This window comes from Excalfactoria chinensis, chromosome 5 (assembly GCF_039878825.1).
Source record: "Excalfactoria chinensis isolate bCotChi1 chromosome 5, bCotChi1.hap2, whole genome shotgun sequence".
NCBI lineage: Eukaryota > Metazoa > Chordata > Aves > Galliformes > Phasianidae > Excalfactoria > Excalfactoria chinensis.
Window position 1 is genome coordinate 28,044,027 of NC_092829.1, and position 16,662 is coordinate 28,060,688.

Below are 16,662 nucleotides of genomic sequence, written 5' to 3' on the forward strand. Positions count from 1 at the left end.
ACTTTGAAAGGGCTAATCAGAGGGACTTCTAAACTGATAGTCATCACTGAGAACAATGATGAATTTTGTAAAGAACCAGCTGTAGTTTGTTGTTTAGTAGCTTGCTATATATAGTGTTCAGGTATTTCCTTTTCACAACTTTAAAACATCTTTATCCAGAATTTTATTCCCTCCTGTCAGTCTGATAAAAAAATTAATAAATCATGTTTCAACTTTAAAGTGCATTCGAAGCCATGATCGGTATCATTTAAGTGACAGAATGCAGAATGGTTGAGGATGGAGAATACCTATAGAGATTATCAAGTCCAACCTCTTCTTCAGCATAGGTCCATCCAGACCAGATTGCTCAAAACACTGTCCAGTTAGGGGTTAAATACTTCCAAGAAAAAAGATTCTACAACTTCTCTGAGCAACCTGTTCCAGTATTTGACCATGCTCGTGGTAAAAGCATTTTCTCGTGCTCAGGATTTCTTGAATTTCAGTATGTGTCAGTTTTCTCTTGTCCTTTTACTGGTGCCACAGAGTAGTTGGGCTTTGTGCTGTCCTGCCAGGTATTTATATACAGTGATAGGATTCCCACTGAGATTTTTTTTTTTTTTTTTTCATTTACAGATCTTTTCTTGGGCACATTAATGTTAATAGATTGAATTTGAAGTAACATTTGATGTTTCAAAATCAGCAGTCATTGTTGATTCAATAATTGAGGAGAAAGTCACTAAAATAGGTTGTATTATTAAATCATAAGATTTTTGAGTCTTTGACATTTCGGGGCAGCTATAAGTATATTCAGGGTTTAAACTTTATTCATCAGAGAAGATCATACACGTTTTCTTTTTCTTTTTCTTTTTTTTTTCAATGGCATCAGAGAACAAATACATTTTTCATGGTATAATTTTTGTGCAGTATTGTAACTAGATGATCTTTGAGGTATTTTGTAACCCAAGCCATTCTACTTTTCTATAAAAACAACTCTAGCAAATTTGACATTACTGCAGTAACAAATTCTGAAGAATGGATTTACGTTATTTTGTTATAAGGTTACAACCATCTCAAAAACAAACAACAAAAAAAAAAACAAGTAGAGAAACAGATGTTATAATCAAAATATGTGGTTTCAAATACACTTTTTTTGTCATGTTTAATATACTCTGCTCTTTTGTTCTTACATTGTTTTAATTAATTTATTTATTTTTTACAGTATGTTCCTCCCGATCTTTGCATCTGTAATTTTGTCCTTGAACAGTCTCTGTCTGTCAGAGCCCTTCAAGAGATGCTGACCAGCACAGGAGATAATGCCAGTGAAGGGGTAAGTAAATTGACATCAAAGGATGTTAAATTTCTGAATATGTTTTTTTTTTATTATTATTATTATTTCTTCTCTTGTTCCAGAATTTTCTGGATGAGGGAGCTTGTGTGATAGCAGATTCTTCAGTTTTCCTATTTTCTTGGGGAAGTTGATGCTGCACTGCCACAATAATGTTAGTTTTTAATATGGCATTGAGGAACAGGTGCAGCGAGGCTGTTGAAATATTTACAGAAAATAGTAACGTTATTTTCAGAGATCATTTATCATTGTCCGTCCTCAGCTGCCAACTGAGAAAGGAACAAAAGAACCCTTGGACTCTCTGGCTTTTATGAATCTGATGAGAGTATATGAGATGAGTTTTGTTTAAATTATAAATTATCTCCATAAAAAGCATTATTGTGTTACAATGCTGTTTATTAAAGAGGAAAGCAAAATACTTTTGTCATTATGTAAAAATTCTATCTTATTTCATGAAGCAGGGAAATTTTTTGAGATATTTGGATTTATATGATCTATCCTCACATGAAATTACCAGCTGGGAATTAAGTTCTATCAACAAAAGAAATGGAGAAGATTAAATCTGTTTAAATCTGTGTGATGAGTTCAGATTTAAGTATGCATGGGTGTTTTTTGGGGGTGTTTTTTGTTTGTTTGTTTTGTTTTTTTGTTTGTTTTGGTTTTTTGGTAGGTGTGTACCTTCACTGTTTTATTGTAATTTTAAGTGACTTAAGCTGTGGTAAGAGGCAAGAACCTGTTGAATAGAAATAATCAATTAATAATTTTGTTCTTTGGGCTTATTAATTTTTTTACTGTATTATTGTATGCCTACTTACTGGAATACTTACAATGCTGTGTCTGCATTTGATATCACAAAAACTTTCTTTGTATCACTTCAAATCTAAGATATCCTAAGAATCCAAATGTCCTGAGAAAGAAGACTTCCATTAAAAAATGTACTTTATTACACATGATTTATTATTGATAAAGATGAAATACAACTTCTATTTTAATTTTTTTATTATTATTTTTTTAATATAGAATGGGACAATACTACAGGTAACTATTAGGCCTAATAGGAACCTCAGATTGTTAATGATCTGCATGCTCATTTGAGCAACTTGTGAGCTGTTCCCCTACCAGTGAGACAAAATAATGAAATGACTTGTGCTTTCCACTTAGTTTGTCATTAGTCCATTTTTATTCATGGTTAAATATTTTAGGATTTTAAAATAATTTGTAAATTCACTTTTATTGTTTTCTTGTCCTGTTCAGTTGAACTATAGGGAAAAAAATAGATACGTCACCTCTAAACATGAGGTGAAACATTATTGATAAATTAATATTTAATAAGATTTTACAGTGTTTATTTCTTATGATAGATTCTACAATCAGTGCTTTCCAGCAACATGACTGGCACAAAACTTGTGTAAATTTAATTCTGTATTCCGCTGTTAGTTAGAATTAAACAAGATAGTAGTCATGAAGATTTCTCTTAAAACTGACTAAGCTTCTCATGAAATTGTTTCAGGCAATCTCAGTACACAGGTGTTTTACTATATCTCTCAAATTTCTCTAGCCTAATGAGATTATGTCAAATCAGGGTGTTGCTATCTTCTATGATGCTGTGCTTTAACTGATTTTCCATGATAGCTGAAAAGCCTGTGTAGAAGACTTAATTTGATTGGTTTGATGAGCTGTGAAAAACATTATACATCCTCCTCTATTCTCCATACTTATCCTTTGTTTTATTAATATAACATTGAATTTAAATTTTATTATCTTGAGAGTAGAGCATGAAAAATTTCTATGCATTTACTTCCTTTTTGGAAGGGACTAAATGTTGACTAACTACTATGCAAATAATCTGCAGAGCTAAATAGTCTGACGCAACTTTATCTTATGAGGAACTGGAAAACTCGTGCTCTTTGAGCCATCTTTTTTCTTTTTTTGTACTTGGATACAGAGTTAAGGCTTATTTGCATTATGCAGAAGGAAAAACAGAAGTCTAAGAAAGGAACCAAACAAAATTATAAGCAATCTCACTAAAATCTTAAGAAATTTACTCAAACATAGCTATTAAATATATATATTTTTGTTCAAGTAGACATTTATGCTGAATTTATGTGATAAGAGATTTCTTTTGATTTCTTTATGGATTTCCTTAAATGCAGTTCTAGTATTTCTTCATTTTTTTATTGCTATCATAGATAATAATCAGAATAATATGTAGGAAAGGGGGAAAATTTGTAATTGAAGGAAGTGGACCATGTGAATAACACCTGAAAAAATTTGGAGATTGGAAGCATCTCCTGTGTGAGTAACCTGGGTTTGCTTAGGCTGTGGAAAAGACTGAGAGGGGATCTGGTAAATATTTATAAATATCTATAGGGAGGTGAGAGGTAAAGGGATGAGGCCAGGCTCTTGGTGATGTATAGCGATAGGATAAGGAGCAATGGCATAAAACTTGAATGAAGGAAGTTCCATACAAACATCTTTACTGTAAAGGTGGTGGAACACTGGAACAGGTTGCCCAGAGAAGTTGTGGAGTCTCCCTCTGTGAAGATATTCAAAACTCATCTGGATGCCTACCTGTGCGACCTATTGTATGGTGCCTGCTTTAGGAGAAGGGTTGGGCTCTATGATCTCTTGGGATGCCTTCCAACCCCTGCAATTCTGTGATTCTTTGTTCCCAAAAAGTTTTCTGTTGTAGCTTATATGTTAAAATTATTCCCTTGAACTTTTTTATTTTTTTTTTTTTCTGATCACTGAAAAAGAGTCAAAACTAAAGGGATCACAAATAAAATCCAGTTTTGCCTACTCTGATTTTGCAATATATTTCCATATTTGAAAATAACAAATTGTGCTTTGTTGAAACTATGGATGCAGTTGCTTTAATCAGTCTAATAAATGCTAAACATGACAAGAACCCTGAAAAGTGATTGTCCTTCATAAGTGCTTAAACCATTTGCAATAGTTGATTTTTTTATATTCTTTCAGAAGCCAATTTGTGTATATATGTATATATATTTATTTTTTATGTTTTTTAATGCCTCTGAGAAGTTTGTAAAAAAGGTAAGTACTTGTATTTCACTACAAACCTTTTTTTGAAAATGCTGTGATCTTATTTAATTATGTTAAAAATTACATTACAAGAACAAGATGTGGCTAAGGACATTTGTTTACTTGATGTACATTTGGCTGTTGCTGTAGCTAATTCATTTATGATTTCTTATGCAGCATACGCATTTGAAAATTTGCTTAAATATTTAGGTTTTTACTTAAAATAAAATTATCACGTAAATCAGATTGTAGTTCATGCAGTGCACTGGTGTTCTAACCTTCTCTGACATGTTCTGTAGGCAGCTCAAGGTGGTCACAGAACTCTCCTGTATGGCCACGCTATACTACTTCGACATTCATTCAGTGAAATGGTAAGCAAATACACATTTGCAATGAAATTGGTAATATGAAACTCATAAATAGATGTATTTAAAATCAAAATAATTGTGTAAGAATTCTGAATAATTGTTTTTTGTGAGTCTCCCATACTAGATTAAAAAATAAATTAATAAATTGAATAGCTTGTGATGTCTCAATATGGTTGGAGTGGTCTATGTTTTAAATTTAGGCTGTTCAAATCCACTTCAGTCAGAAAGTTAGCACTGAATTTAACCATAGATTCTGTCCTTCAGGAATCCATTACAGTGATCATTCCATTAGCAAGCTGCTGTTAACACAAGTGAATTTGTGTTATTCCCAAATTAGATATTCCCAGGGACTGTGTGGGATATGCTATAGTTTGTATATAGGGATATGCTAGTTTGTATTAATTTTATTTTACTGTGTTGTATGACTGGAAAATTTTAACTGCTCTTGATCTCTGACTTATTAGTGGCCATGCAACTATCATTAGTAGAGGCTGAAGAAATGAGACATGAAGAAAGCATCCTCCCTCCTCTTTGCTGTACTAGGCCACTGTATATTACTCTACTGTATTAGTCTTTGATTTCTGTGACTGCTTTTTATGAACCATACAAATAGTAATTGACTTGATTTACCAGAATTTGAAAGTATTATTTCTGTCTTTGGTATACATGGTATTTTGTCATGCAGGAAGCGTATTACAGTGAGACTATACTAAGTTGTTTACCTATTCCTATCATGAACCTTGTGAAGCTTTGGGAAGAAGTTATATTGTGGAAAATAAATATGTTCTGAATTGAAAAAATATGTTGATGCTTTAAGGAAACTGGGGAAAGCATATATGCAAATAACACTATTCTTTAATTAAAATGAAACAAAACTACACAGGCCTGATGGTAAGGGAGGGTAATGTGAATGTATTATTAATTCTGCAGCTGTGATAATAGATATTGTTGATTTAGATTTTCAATAACTTCACTATTTTTCAGTATTTAACATGTTTAACATCATCAAGATCCCAGACAGATAAACTTGCATTTGATGTGGGACTACGAGAAAATGCAGCAGGTATGACAGGTTATTTTTGAAGAAAAAAATTTCATACATCTATGTTTTTATAAGATGCATCATGATTAACGTTTCTGAAAGCTTGTGTCTATCTGTTCACTAGAAATACATCATTTGAAAGTAAATGATGAATGTGAATATCGATGGCTTTAAGTAAATGAACTGATTTTGCTTAGAAGTGTAGAGCATCTTTGTAATTAAACTAATTTGCCAGAACTACAATAAAACTAGTGGTAATGACTGAAGTAAAAATTTTTGCTGCATATAATAGATTTGATGCATTTATTTTCATTTATTTTCTTTGGACCCTATTGCTAGAATTATTATATGATAACGTCATGTATCCATTCATAATATACGTTCTAACCACACGACAACAGAAGCTGGCAGCTTATAATGAAGAAAGCAGAAAAAATGCAGTGAGCACATTGCTAAAATAATTGAAGAAAAATAAAATCATAAAATGGATCAAAATACTATCTCAGAGTGGAAAAGGTGCAAAGCAAACAAGAAATGATAAGAAAGTTTTAAAATTTAATCAGCTGCTTTCAAGGAGTACTGTCAGACCTCTGCTGATAGAAATATTATGAAAACAATTGAGATTTCATGATATCATATGTAAATAATAAGATACCTCATTGTTTAGGGGATAGGTTAAATGAACTGAAAAGCAATTAATTTGCAAGTTATCACAAACAGGCTTAGGTTCTGATGTATATGTAGTGTTAAGAGTTATGAAGTGATGAGTCCTCCAGAAATAATTAAATGACCCTGTAGTACACACTGGAAGACACACACTGTGAAGAAGAAATTGAAGTGCATATGTACATTCTTCATTACTGTGAAGTTTCAAATGAAAATAAGCCAGTTCCACTAATATCAATTTGTGCGTTCTGTTCATTTTTTCATTATTTTGAAAATAATCAAAATCAAAATTAATTAGTTTAACTAGATCAATTAGGTTAATTGATGATGGGGGGACACCGTCATGTAGATGTCTAAAATATTTCTGAGCCCTGATCTTTGAAACTACATTCTCAAGTGACATTGTCTGCATAGATCACTCCAAAAGTAATGCTTTCTGTGGAAACTTCAGTGAACAGAAAGAGCTCAGAATGACACTGTTTTAGAGTGAATTCTCAGCTACAAAACATTATTTATCAACATAGTCATCACTACTAGCTCTATATTCTCACAGCAATGAACAGGAGCGTGTGTGATGCAGCACTCATAAAAATCTGCATGGCCATTCAGAAGATGGCTTGTCTTGTGCACTGCTCTATTCACTGCTAAAAAGCACCACCCACCATCTCTGTGAGGGGTGCTCACATCCTATATTTGGTCTCTATAAATGTTCATCAAGTGTTGATGAATGTCAGTAGGAGTCATATTTTCTGCATGGGGAAAATAAAATTTTAAACCTTTGCTTCATATGCACTTCTGTCAGATGCCACTTTGTCAGCCTGCCCCTCTGCTGCCATCTGTCACAGGGCAAAAAAGTGTAATGGGAAATTGGTGGAAAGGTACAAGCTGTATTGTCCTACCACAAGCATCTGCCTCTTCGACCCTCTTGTGAGCCAAAAAATTAAAATAGGAGGCATTACATTCAGAGCAGTCCAAGTCTGTGTTATCTACACGATCTGAGTTTGAATAAGTGAGGTTTGTCTTTCAGTAGTAGTTATAAAGAAGATGGTTTCATACTTATGTGTTTGATTGCTGCCTTAGACAGAGACCATTTTCATTAAGCATATTGGTAAGAGGAATGTATGTGTTTTCTTACTCAGATAGTTGTGGGTTTTTTTGTTGTTTTTCCTTTCCTTTTTTTTTTCTTTTCCTTTTCTTTTTTTCTTTTTTTCCAAAATTATTGTTCATGTATTTGCTTGTGCATTTGAAATTTTCAGTACATGCCTATAGTTGGAATATGTCTGTACCAGTATTTATTTTACTTTACATATACCAAAAGATCCTTGCACATGTATGTAATACATAAAAAGTAGCATGTAAAAGGAGTGATAAGCTATTTTTCTATGCTGAGAGTTTGGACAACTACATCATGCCTGTACAGCTCATAAACTGCACATCAAAATTTTACTTCCTCTTGCCCTTCTTTGGATTCATGAAAATGTTCGTTTTAATCAATTTCATCTGTATACAATTTTTTTGACCTGGTGAATATTGAGTCAAAAGCTACCAGATTCTTCAAAGGATTTGCTTTGGAGGATTTAGTACTTTACACTTGTAGGGTTGTAACTTTCTTTGTTATATTCTTTATAATCATTTTTGAAGCTTTCATACTTTTAGGATGCTTTATGTGAAAGTTGAAAGTTAATTAAAAAGGTTTTTACAATTTGCCTTATGCTACCAGCAATATTGTAAAATTATGGAGTATTTCTTTTAATTCTACAGTGTAATTGTAGCTTAGACTGGGAGTGATACAGAATATTGTGATTACAGGTATGAGCATTAAGGAAAAGAAGACACACAGTGTGATCATTAAGACCAAGGTAGCTAGCGGTGATTTTCTGGTGCTGAAGAAAAAATAGTTCTGAGTGTTGTTTTGTAAATGATTGGTGGCTTTAACAAAACATGCAACAGGAAATAACATCTTCAGTGATGGCAAAGATTAGCTGCCAATTTTTTTTTTGAGAAAATTGAAAGATTTGAATGGATGGAAAAAAATGAGTTGGTATTGTATGATGAATGTTTTAGAAGACATTCTTTAGGTTGTTTCAGTGTTGTCTAAAAATATTGTTAAATTTTGTATGAGTTATCTGTTTTGCATACTATTGATAAATATTTCCCTCATTTAGGTGAGGCATGCTGGTGGACAATACACCCTGCTTCTAAACAAAGATCAGAAGGAGAAAAAGTTCGAATAGGTGATGATCTTATCCTGGTCAGTGTGTCCTCTGAAAGATACCTGGTAGGTTTGGTTATCAAGTGAGTGAACCAGATGGTGGAAAAATACACTCTATTGGGGAAGTGCTGGGATTCTTACAGATGATTTTTTAATTTTTTTAATTTTTTCTGATCTACAAAATGATGTCTGGTTCTAATGATTTTTATTTTTATCTCTTCTCCACGAATAGTTTTCTTTATACTAGATCAAGATTGTTTTCATGCCTTTAGTCTTTAATATTCCCTGTATTGGGAAATTTTTATTTCTCTTAACTGTAAAATATTTCTAAGCTGCAGCTGTAGAGTGCTTGTTAGAGTTAGCAAAAATAATTTTAATAGCATGTTCCTACTTATTTTTCAAGAATATATTTCTGTCTACTTTGTTTTGTATTTTTATTTTGTTGAGAAAGGATATATTAAATATTTTTAAGCACAGATTTAACTGTTCCCTGTTATCTTCTTGCTCCAGCATCTCTCCATGTCAAATGGAAGTATTCAGGTGGATGCCTCCTTTATGCAGACACTTTGGAATGTACATCCTACATGCTCAGGAAGCAATATTACTGAAGGTTTGGTATTTTATTTAGAAATTTGTACAGTTTGAATGGCTTTGAATCTTATTTTGTGAAGAATGAATGAATGCAAAAACCTCAGAACATAAAACTAAAGAGATTGTTATGGAAAACAAGAACAGGGTAGGAGAGTAATGGAAGGGAAAACAGGGAAATACAGATACTTCCGCTGAGTTAATGGCTAAATGAGTAGTCTAACTCTGGATTTACAAGGCATAAACAGTTATGTGAGAAATGAAGACCAAGCAAGCAACAAATGAGTTTAATTTTTGAGAGTAAGGGCTGATGAATAAGAAAAGTCAGTAGACTTAAATTTTGTTGAGGAATTTCAACAACCCCGTGTCATGAGATTACAGAAGAGAAATGAGGTACATGCCAAATGGAAAACAGGTTTCTTGTAGTTCCTACTTCAATATCCTCATCGTGAGTTTCAAAGATACCTGTTCATTATCTTTTCCGGATCTCATAGCCTTGCATCATTATAGCATCTCTCTGATAGTCACTGAAAATGAACACAATAAATATATCGTATTAATCAGCCTTAAATCCCAAACCACATGGTCTGATTTCTCACTTTTACTGCATTTCTCAATCATGTTTGAGAAACGTTACCTTATTCCGTGTATGAAATGTCTTGTTCTGTAATGAAAGACTCATTCAATTTATACTGCTTCCTATCTCAATGCCATCCTCTTCATTAACACAGTCTATTGCAAGATTTACAAAGTCAGCCAATATCTGTCTGAATATTCTCAAGAAGTTTATGAAAACTCAAATTGTATGTGATGACTCCTGCAGATCTTCATGAAGGACTTTGTTAAAGAAAGGAGAACTGAAATTGTCCATGGGATACTAACACAAGTAAAGAAAAGGAAAAATGTTTTAAAACAAGTTTTTAATATTATGTAATGCAGACTATAGTGAATTTTCAGTAAAACTAGATCAAAATCATATGCACAGCATAAAACGTAGTAAAATCAGTACATTTGGTATTTCTTCTAACTTGTAAGAAAAGATACGAAGCATTCAGAGTACAGAAGAGGATACTGAAGTAACATGACAAAGTAAAGAAGTCTCATAACAGAATCTTTGTGTTTACCTGGGTAATTCTATGATTCTATAATCTTGATAGAACATAAATATCAGGGTAGTGTATTTTCTTCCCATTCTTTCTTCCTTTTGACCTTTTCAATAATTGGCAACAGGATAATTGCCTGTTATCATTTTTCTAATTTACAAACTCATATTGGATCAACAGCATTAATATGAGGTTTCATTCTACTCTTCCTACTTTATACATTTGTTCATTTAACAGATTTGGCTTGTACACGAAACATTCAATTTTCAAAACAGTAATTAAGCATTTTTTCCTCTTCTTTTTCCGTCCCAGAATCCTAATTTGATTGTTAAATCTTAAGAGATTGCTGTCCTGTTATCTTTAATTTCAGAAGAAACACATTTTTTTTAACTGTTAAAAAAAAAACTAAGAAAAAATACACTTTTTCATATGAATTGTAAAATTAATAGCGGGTTTTATTTATTTATTTATTTTGAGGATGATATTTTGGGATGGCCAATTTTTAAGCTAATAAGTGAATGTGATTCTCCTGCAGGATATCTTCTTGGTGGGCATGTAGTACGTTTATTCCATGGTCATGATGAATGTTTGACAATTCCTTCTACAGATCAGAATGATTCACAGCAGAAGTGAGTGGTGGTGCATATATATATATTTATATATATATATATATATATATATATATATATATATATTTATTTATTTATTTACATTTTCTCTAAAAAAAATGTGTAGATCATTAATTGTCAGTTAAATTTAAGATCAGATATGTTATACAGGTTCAACTGTCTTGATAGTAACTTTTAATTAAACAGAGATGTTATAATTTGAGAGACCTACTAAGCAGAAAGTCAGCAAGCATTAATGGGGAAGACTTTAATAATAAATGAAGGCACTAAAAAAACTCTGTATGCCCAGTCTCTACAGTGTATTTTATATATGATGTATATTGTACCATGTCACCAAGGTACAAAAGAAAATTCCAAGCCAGTCTGAAAATACATTATCAACTTCTGAGAGAGAATATAGTAATATAAATGGCATCAAATCTTAATTTGCCCGGGACATTTGTATTCTGTATTGTGTTTTCAAGGATGAGTAAAAATTTTTTCTGCTCATCTTCATCTATTGAGCTAGCTGATTGTCCTAGATGGTTTATAGAACTCAGTGCTCTGAAAACTAAGTAGCATAAACAAAGGCAAGAGGATGATCTTCTGAATATTTCCATAGGAAAGTACTTTATGAAACTGGAGGAGCAGGTGTTCGAGCGAGGTCTTTGTGGAGAGTAGAACCCCTTCGGATAAGGTACAGATTTATTTTATTATTTGTTAGTAACTTCTGTTATGGTAACACTGATTTAATATAATCACAGAATGGCTGAGGTTGGCAGATAACATTGAACATCACCCTCCTCACGATCTTTGGAGACTCCAAAAAGGAGACTCCCGTATCAGGTCAACCTGTGCCTGTGCCCCATCGCTTGCATAGCACAGAAGGGCTTCCTGATTGTTCAGAGGGACCCTCCTGCATCTAGTTTGTGTCTATTACCTCTTGTCCTGGCACTTGGCACCACTGAGAAGATCTGGCTCCATCTTTGTTGAATCCTTCCTTCAGGTGTTTGGAAACATTGATAAGATGCTCGCTGAGCCACCACTTTGGTGGCCCTATGCAATGCCTGTTTGCTTTACACTTGGTGTATTTGTGAGTACAAATTAAATATGCTTGCAATTAATAGAGTAGTTCTACATCTTAAAGGAAATTATACTTCCTTGGAATGTTGAGCCCCTCACTTAAGTTTAATTTCATTATGCAGAATTATAGTGTTAAATATGCATGTTAATATTTTTCAGAAAACATGTAGTGATTTTTAAATGCAATGTGTGTAATATTGTAATAAAACAGAGAGGTTAGAGGAGCAAGAAAATTATAGTGATTATTTCTGTCCAAGGTTCCATTACAAACATATTACCAGTTTTGCATCTGATGTAATGAAAATATTGAAATCGAAAGCAGAAGGGACTTTCTGTATATATCATCTCTAATTTCTGAAACAGGAAATAGAAATGTTAGCTTCATTTACTTCATAAATTATTCCATGATGTCTCATACGTTTAGTTGGAGTGGAAGTAACATCAGATGGGGACAGCCTTTCCGTCTTCGACATATAACAACAGGAATGTATTTGGCTTTGAATGATGATGAAGGTCTTGTAATGTTGGACAGAGAAAAGTCAGACACAGCATCTTCTGCTTTTTGTTTCAGAGCATCAAAGGTAAACGACATTAATGGAAGTTTGTCCTCAACATGAAGCACTCAAATGTAGATCTGAATTGGTTTCATAACTTTCTACTTTATTTTTAATGTATTTTTAATGTATTTAATGTATTTTTAATGTAAATTGTAGGGTTTCTGCATTTACAATCCAAATATTCTGAATCAAGAGTAACAAATATTTCTTTTAAGATAAATGAATCTGATAAATTCCAGAGTAAACTAAGCTGTTGACCAGTTTTAAAAACAAATAAGCAAAAAATCAGACAGGATTGAAAGGTAATACAGTACAAGATACAGTTAATTTAACACAAGTGTTTTAGAATCGTTTTAGTTATGCAACAACTCATTAGATTGTCATTCACTTCAGTTATGTTATAGCTGAAATATATTCAGTTGTCTGGAAAAATTCTGCCCTTGTTATTCTTTATGCTGTGTGCTGATAGGTGAATTGCAAGCAAAAAGTTATTGTTGATTTCTTAAGCATATGTTGTGCAATTTAGTCTATTTTATTAGCTATTAGCTAATTGCATGTTATTAGCTTTTTCATCATTTCCAGCTAAGAAAAGCAGTCCTAATGAGAGGGGATGAAGGTGGAAGAAAGCAAAATTAATAACTTTCTTTTTCCAGAAGGTGAAAGGTTTTTACACCAAGGATGATAATTTTGTACATGCTTTAATGACAAACAGTGGCTGTAGCTTCTACAATAGGTGTCTTCTTATTGAATAACAGTTAAATGTTCTGTGTCAGTTTGAAAGCTCTATGGTCCCTGAGGAGTACTGAAAGAGAATCTCTGAAGTTAGTTGGGTATGAGATAAAATCTGTCATTCAAGGCTTTGGCAGACTCTAGACTTCTGTTAATATAATGAAGAAAATCCTCCTCCTTAGCATTTTAAAAATAACTATGTCTATTTCATTAGCATGATTGCATGCAGTATGCCAACAATTCTTATTATAACCAATCAGAATAATTGAAAAAGTAACAGGAACTGTGACTTAGGTAGCAATGGCTCACCGAATAACACTTCAGTTCTTGCTGCAGTGTAAATGCTATTCAGTTCAGATTGTTTGTATGATGTTGTGCAGGCCTATTTATTACAGCTGTAATTTTTTCCAGTTTTTTTGCAAATCAGAGCATCTTGTTAATGGTGAGTGTGCCAAGCATGCTGCAGTTCCTGGTTTAATGTTGTGTTCAAATTGTTATAATGTTCTCACTGCCTAATTGCACACTGGCTTAAGGTAACTTTGCTTTTGTCTGAGGCAAGAATAAAAATAGTTGTCTACTGTCAAGCATCCAAGTCCTGCACTGGCCACTGGATAGAGATGTTAGTGTTTCCAAAGATAAGGGAACAAACAGTGGTAACAGGATGGTTAAAACTTGTTGAAGAAAGATGTGATTTTGGTTGTGAATAAGGTCCAGAGATTAATCTGGCCTGTAAGAAGAAGCAAATTTGAAGGGTTAACCTAAAGAATATGTGCTGATTACATAAATAGTAAAAGGAGAAAGAACTTAGAATGAATGGTCATACAACATGCATGCAAGTGTGGCTGCCTTTTAATTTCTGCATATAAATCTTAGTAAAATTTTGTAGCAATTTTATCATGTTCATTCTCTCAGTTGAGAAATATTTTCACTTGGCTGTACCTTAAAATAGTATAAATTAAAGGAAATTTCAAGATTACTATTTCCTTCCTATCCAACTGTGTACAGATCCTTAAACATGGGGTACTGGAAAACCTCAGTCTGTAGCACTCTTGCCCTTTCAAAGCCTAGAGTAACTCAGACTGCAAGGGACCTAGGGAGTTATATATTCTAGTTTTCTTTTCAAGTAGGATCGACTCTGAATTCAGATTAGAGTGCTTAGAACATACATTACTGTGGCGTATCCAAAAGGAAATAAAACATTTCTCCATTGAGATATTCTTTCTTTCTGAAAGCTGACAAAAGAGTCTATGGAGGAAAAAAGAAAGAGATTCTCTTTGCCAGTAGGCAGAATTTTGTGGAGTGTACTGAATACCCAAGGCTTTCCAGGAGTTTCTTTGAAAAGTTTTCCTTCATTTTCAAATCCTTTGTTAGCATTTGAGAACAATAAACTTCCTTTCACTGTTTTGTTTCCTTTTGCCAGGTTGTGCTGGAAGTCAGAACAGATATTTTTAATTATAAATTTTAATTAGAGCTTTCCTTAATATTTTCTAAAATAAAAAAGTATAACAGAGCTTTTTTAACATGAAGGAATATAGTAAAGAGACATTAATGGAACATTCAGTTTATGATGCTGATTTGAATGAAAACAAAATACATGTATATGACTGGCTGCTGCAAATAGGTGCCAACTAAGATGACAAAAAATGCAACAAAATTATCTTTTTTGTTGATTTTTAAATGGGGTTCACTTTCTCAAAAAGTTTTAAAGTGTCAATCTTCGTATTTTAAGCCAAGAGTTCTGTAATGCCTTGTGACCACAGAGACAGCAGTTTCCCTACAGCAGATGGAATCCTGTTTTGAAATGGGGTGTTCTCATTCCAGCATAGTACTTGGCTCACTGTACTCTGTTGAGCAGAACCATAATTATACTCACATTTGAGCATAAATAAAATCAAGAGCAATACATGATTTAAAATGTTATTTCCTTAAGAACTATCATAGCTCAGAATTAATATTTAAAATTTCATATTTTAATTTGATAACCACATATACAACTAACAATGAAGAAATTAGTTGTGTAGTCTGAGTAGGTAACATTTTAACACATTCAAAAGTCACAGATGACTCATGCAGAAGGATTTGATGTCATTTTAATATTACTGCCAACATGGAGCTATCTTAGGGGCTCAAGATGGCATTAGGATGTCGTAATAGTTTAGTAGTAATCATAAAGTTTAGTTAGTTTTTAGAATAAGATAATAGGGCATATAGAAACCATAGTTGTTAAATGTTCAAATATTCATTTGTAGGTTCATATCTTATTGCTGCTATTTACAAGTAAGCACTACTTATACTTATTTTATATAAGAGTAGAAAGTAGGAAGTAAAACTGAAATTACCTGGTTTTGTTGTTGTTTTTTGTTGTTGTTGTTGTTGTTTTTAGCTTGGTTGGATATTAGGGTATAGAAATGTATGAAGCAAGGCATGAATTATAGTAAACACCAGCAAGATAAGTGTGCTGCATATATCAGTCCTCTGCTCTTATATTTGTTGACTCTGCATCTTTTTCTTTGGTTAAATTGCTGCAGCAGATGGCAGTACTTTTAGTGCAGTAACAATGCGCAACACTAAAAGATGCCATTTGTATTTGCAGACATAGATTAGTCTTATTAATTTTTGAGGGTAGACAGGCCCTTGAAATATCAAGGACATTTTTTTATAAGAAGACTGTTAAAAAATCGTTGTGAAGATAATAATTTTTTTGTCTCATTCAGTCTGAATAAGAAAATTCCTTCTCTTATGCAGGTATTCTCCCATTTTTGAAATCTTGCCCTTCTAGTATATTAAACAATTTGTGAAAGCTGCTTAGCTGCTTATCTTTGTCAGCTTTGTCCCCCAAGTTCATTTATTCGATTTGTTCCTATTTTTTTATCCTTACTGTTGTTATCTTTCCTTTGACAACTTCCAGACCATGATGTGATTTGTTTTTTTCAGCTTGATTCATTTGTGACCTCAGGGAATTAAATGAAAATAGGCTGTGAAGAGGGAGTTGTGGAGGACAAAAAGATTGGATGTCTTGCTGTAAAGTTACAACTGTCTTATAGATCGTAGTCCTTACTACTTTTATTTATTTATTTATTTATTTATTTATTTTTCTAGCAATAAGCTTTTTATAACTCAGACTTCTGATAGCTGTTAGAAAATATACCGTTTCATTGCACATTACTATCAAATGCCTTGGTTAAAATACTAGAGAAACTAGATAGAGCACAAAGAACAAAACTTCACAAAGAGGCATTTTTGCTCTGCTATTTAAAGTGAAATCAGCCTTTATGGCTCCAAGAACATTCTGAAATGTGATATTTATTTTTTTATTTATTTATGCTAAGTGTAATCAAAA

General features: G+C 32.7%; 1 protein-coding gene across 1 annotated transcript in view; it reads left to right on the forward strand.

The window, feature by feature from the left end:
• Positions 1–16,662, forward strand: part of RYR3 (ryanodine receptor 3) — a 183,209-nt gene that overhangs the window by 46,573 nt on the left and 119,974 nt on the right. Inside the window, exons 3-10 of the mRNA XM_072337850.1 lie at positions 1,199–1,306; positions 4,666–4,737; positions 5,719–5,797; positions 8,608–8,720; positions 9,165–9,264; positions 10,881–10,974; positions 11,576–11,650; positions 12,461–12,617. Of these exons, the coding sequence (XP_072193951.1) occupies positions 1,199–1,306; positions 4,666–4,737; positions 5,719–5,797; positions 8,608–8,720; positions 9,165–9,264; positions 10,881–10,974; positions 11,576–11,650; positions 12,461–12,617 (798 nt within the window). The remainder of the gene's footprint in view (positions 1–1,198; positions 1,307–4,665; positions 4,738–5,718; positions 5,798–8,607; positions 8,721–9,164; positions 9,265–10,880; positions 10,975–11,575; positions 11,651–12,460; positions 12,618–16,662) is intronic.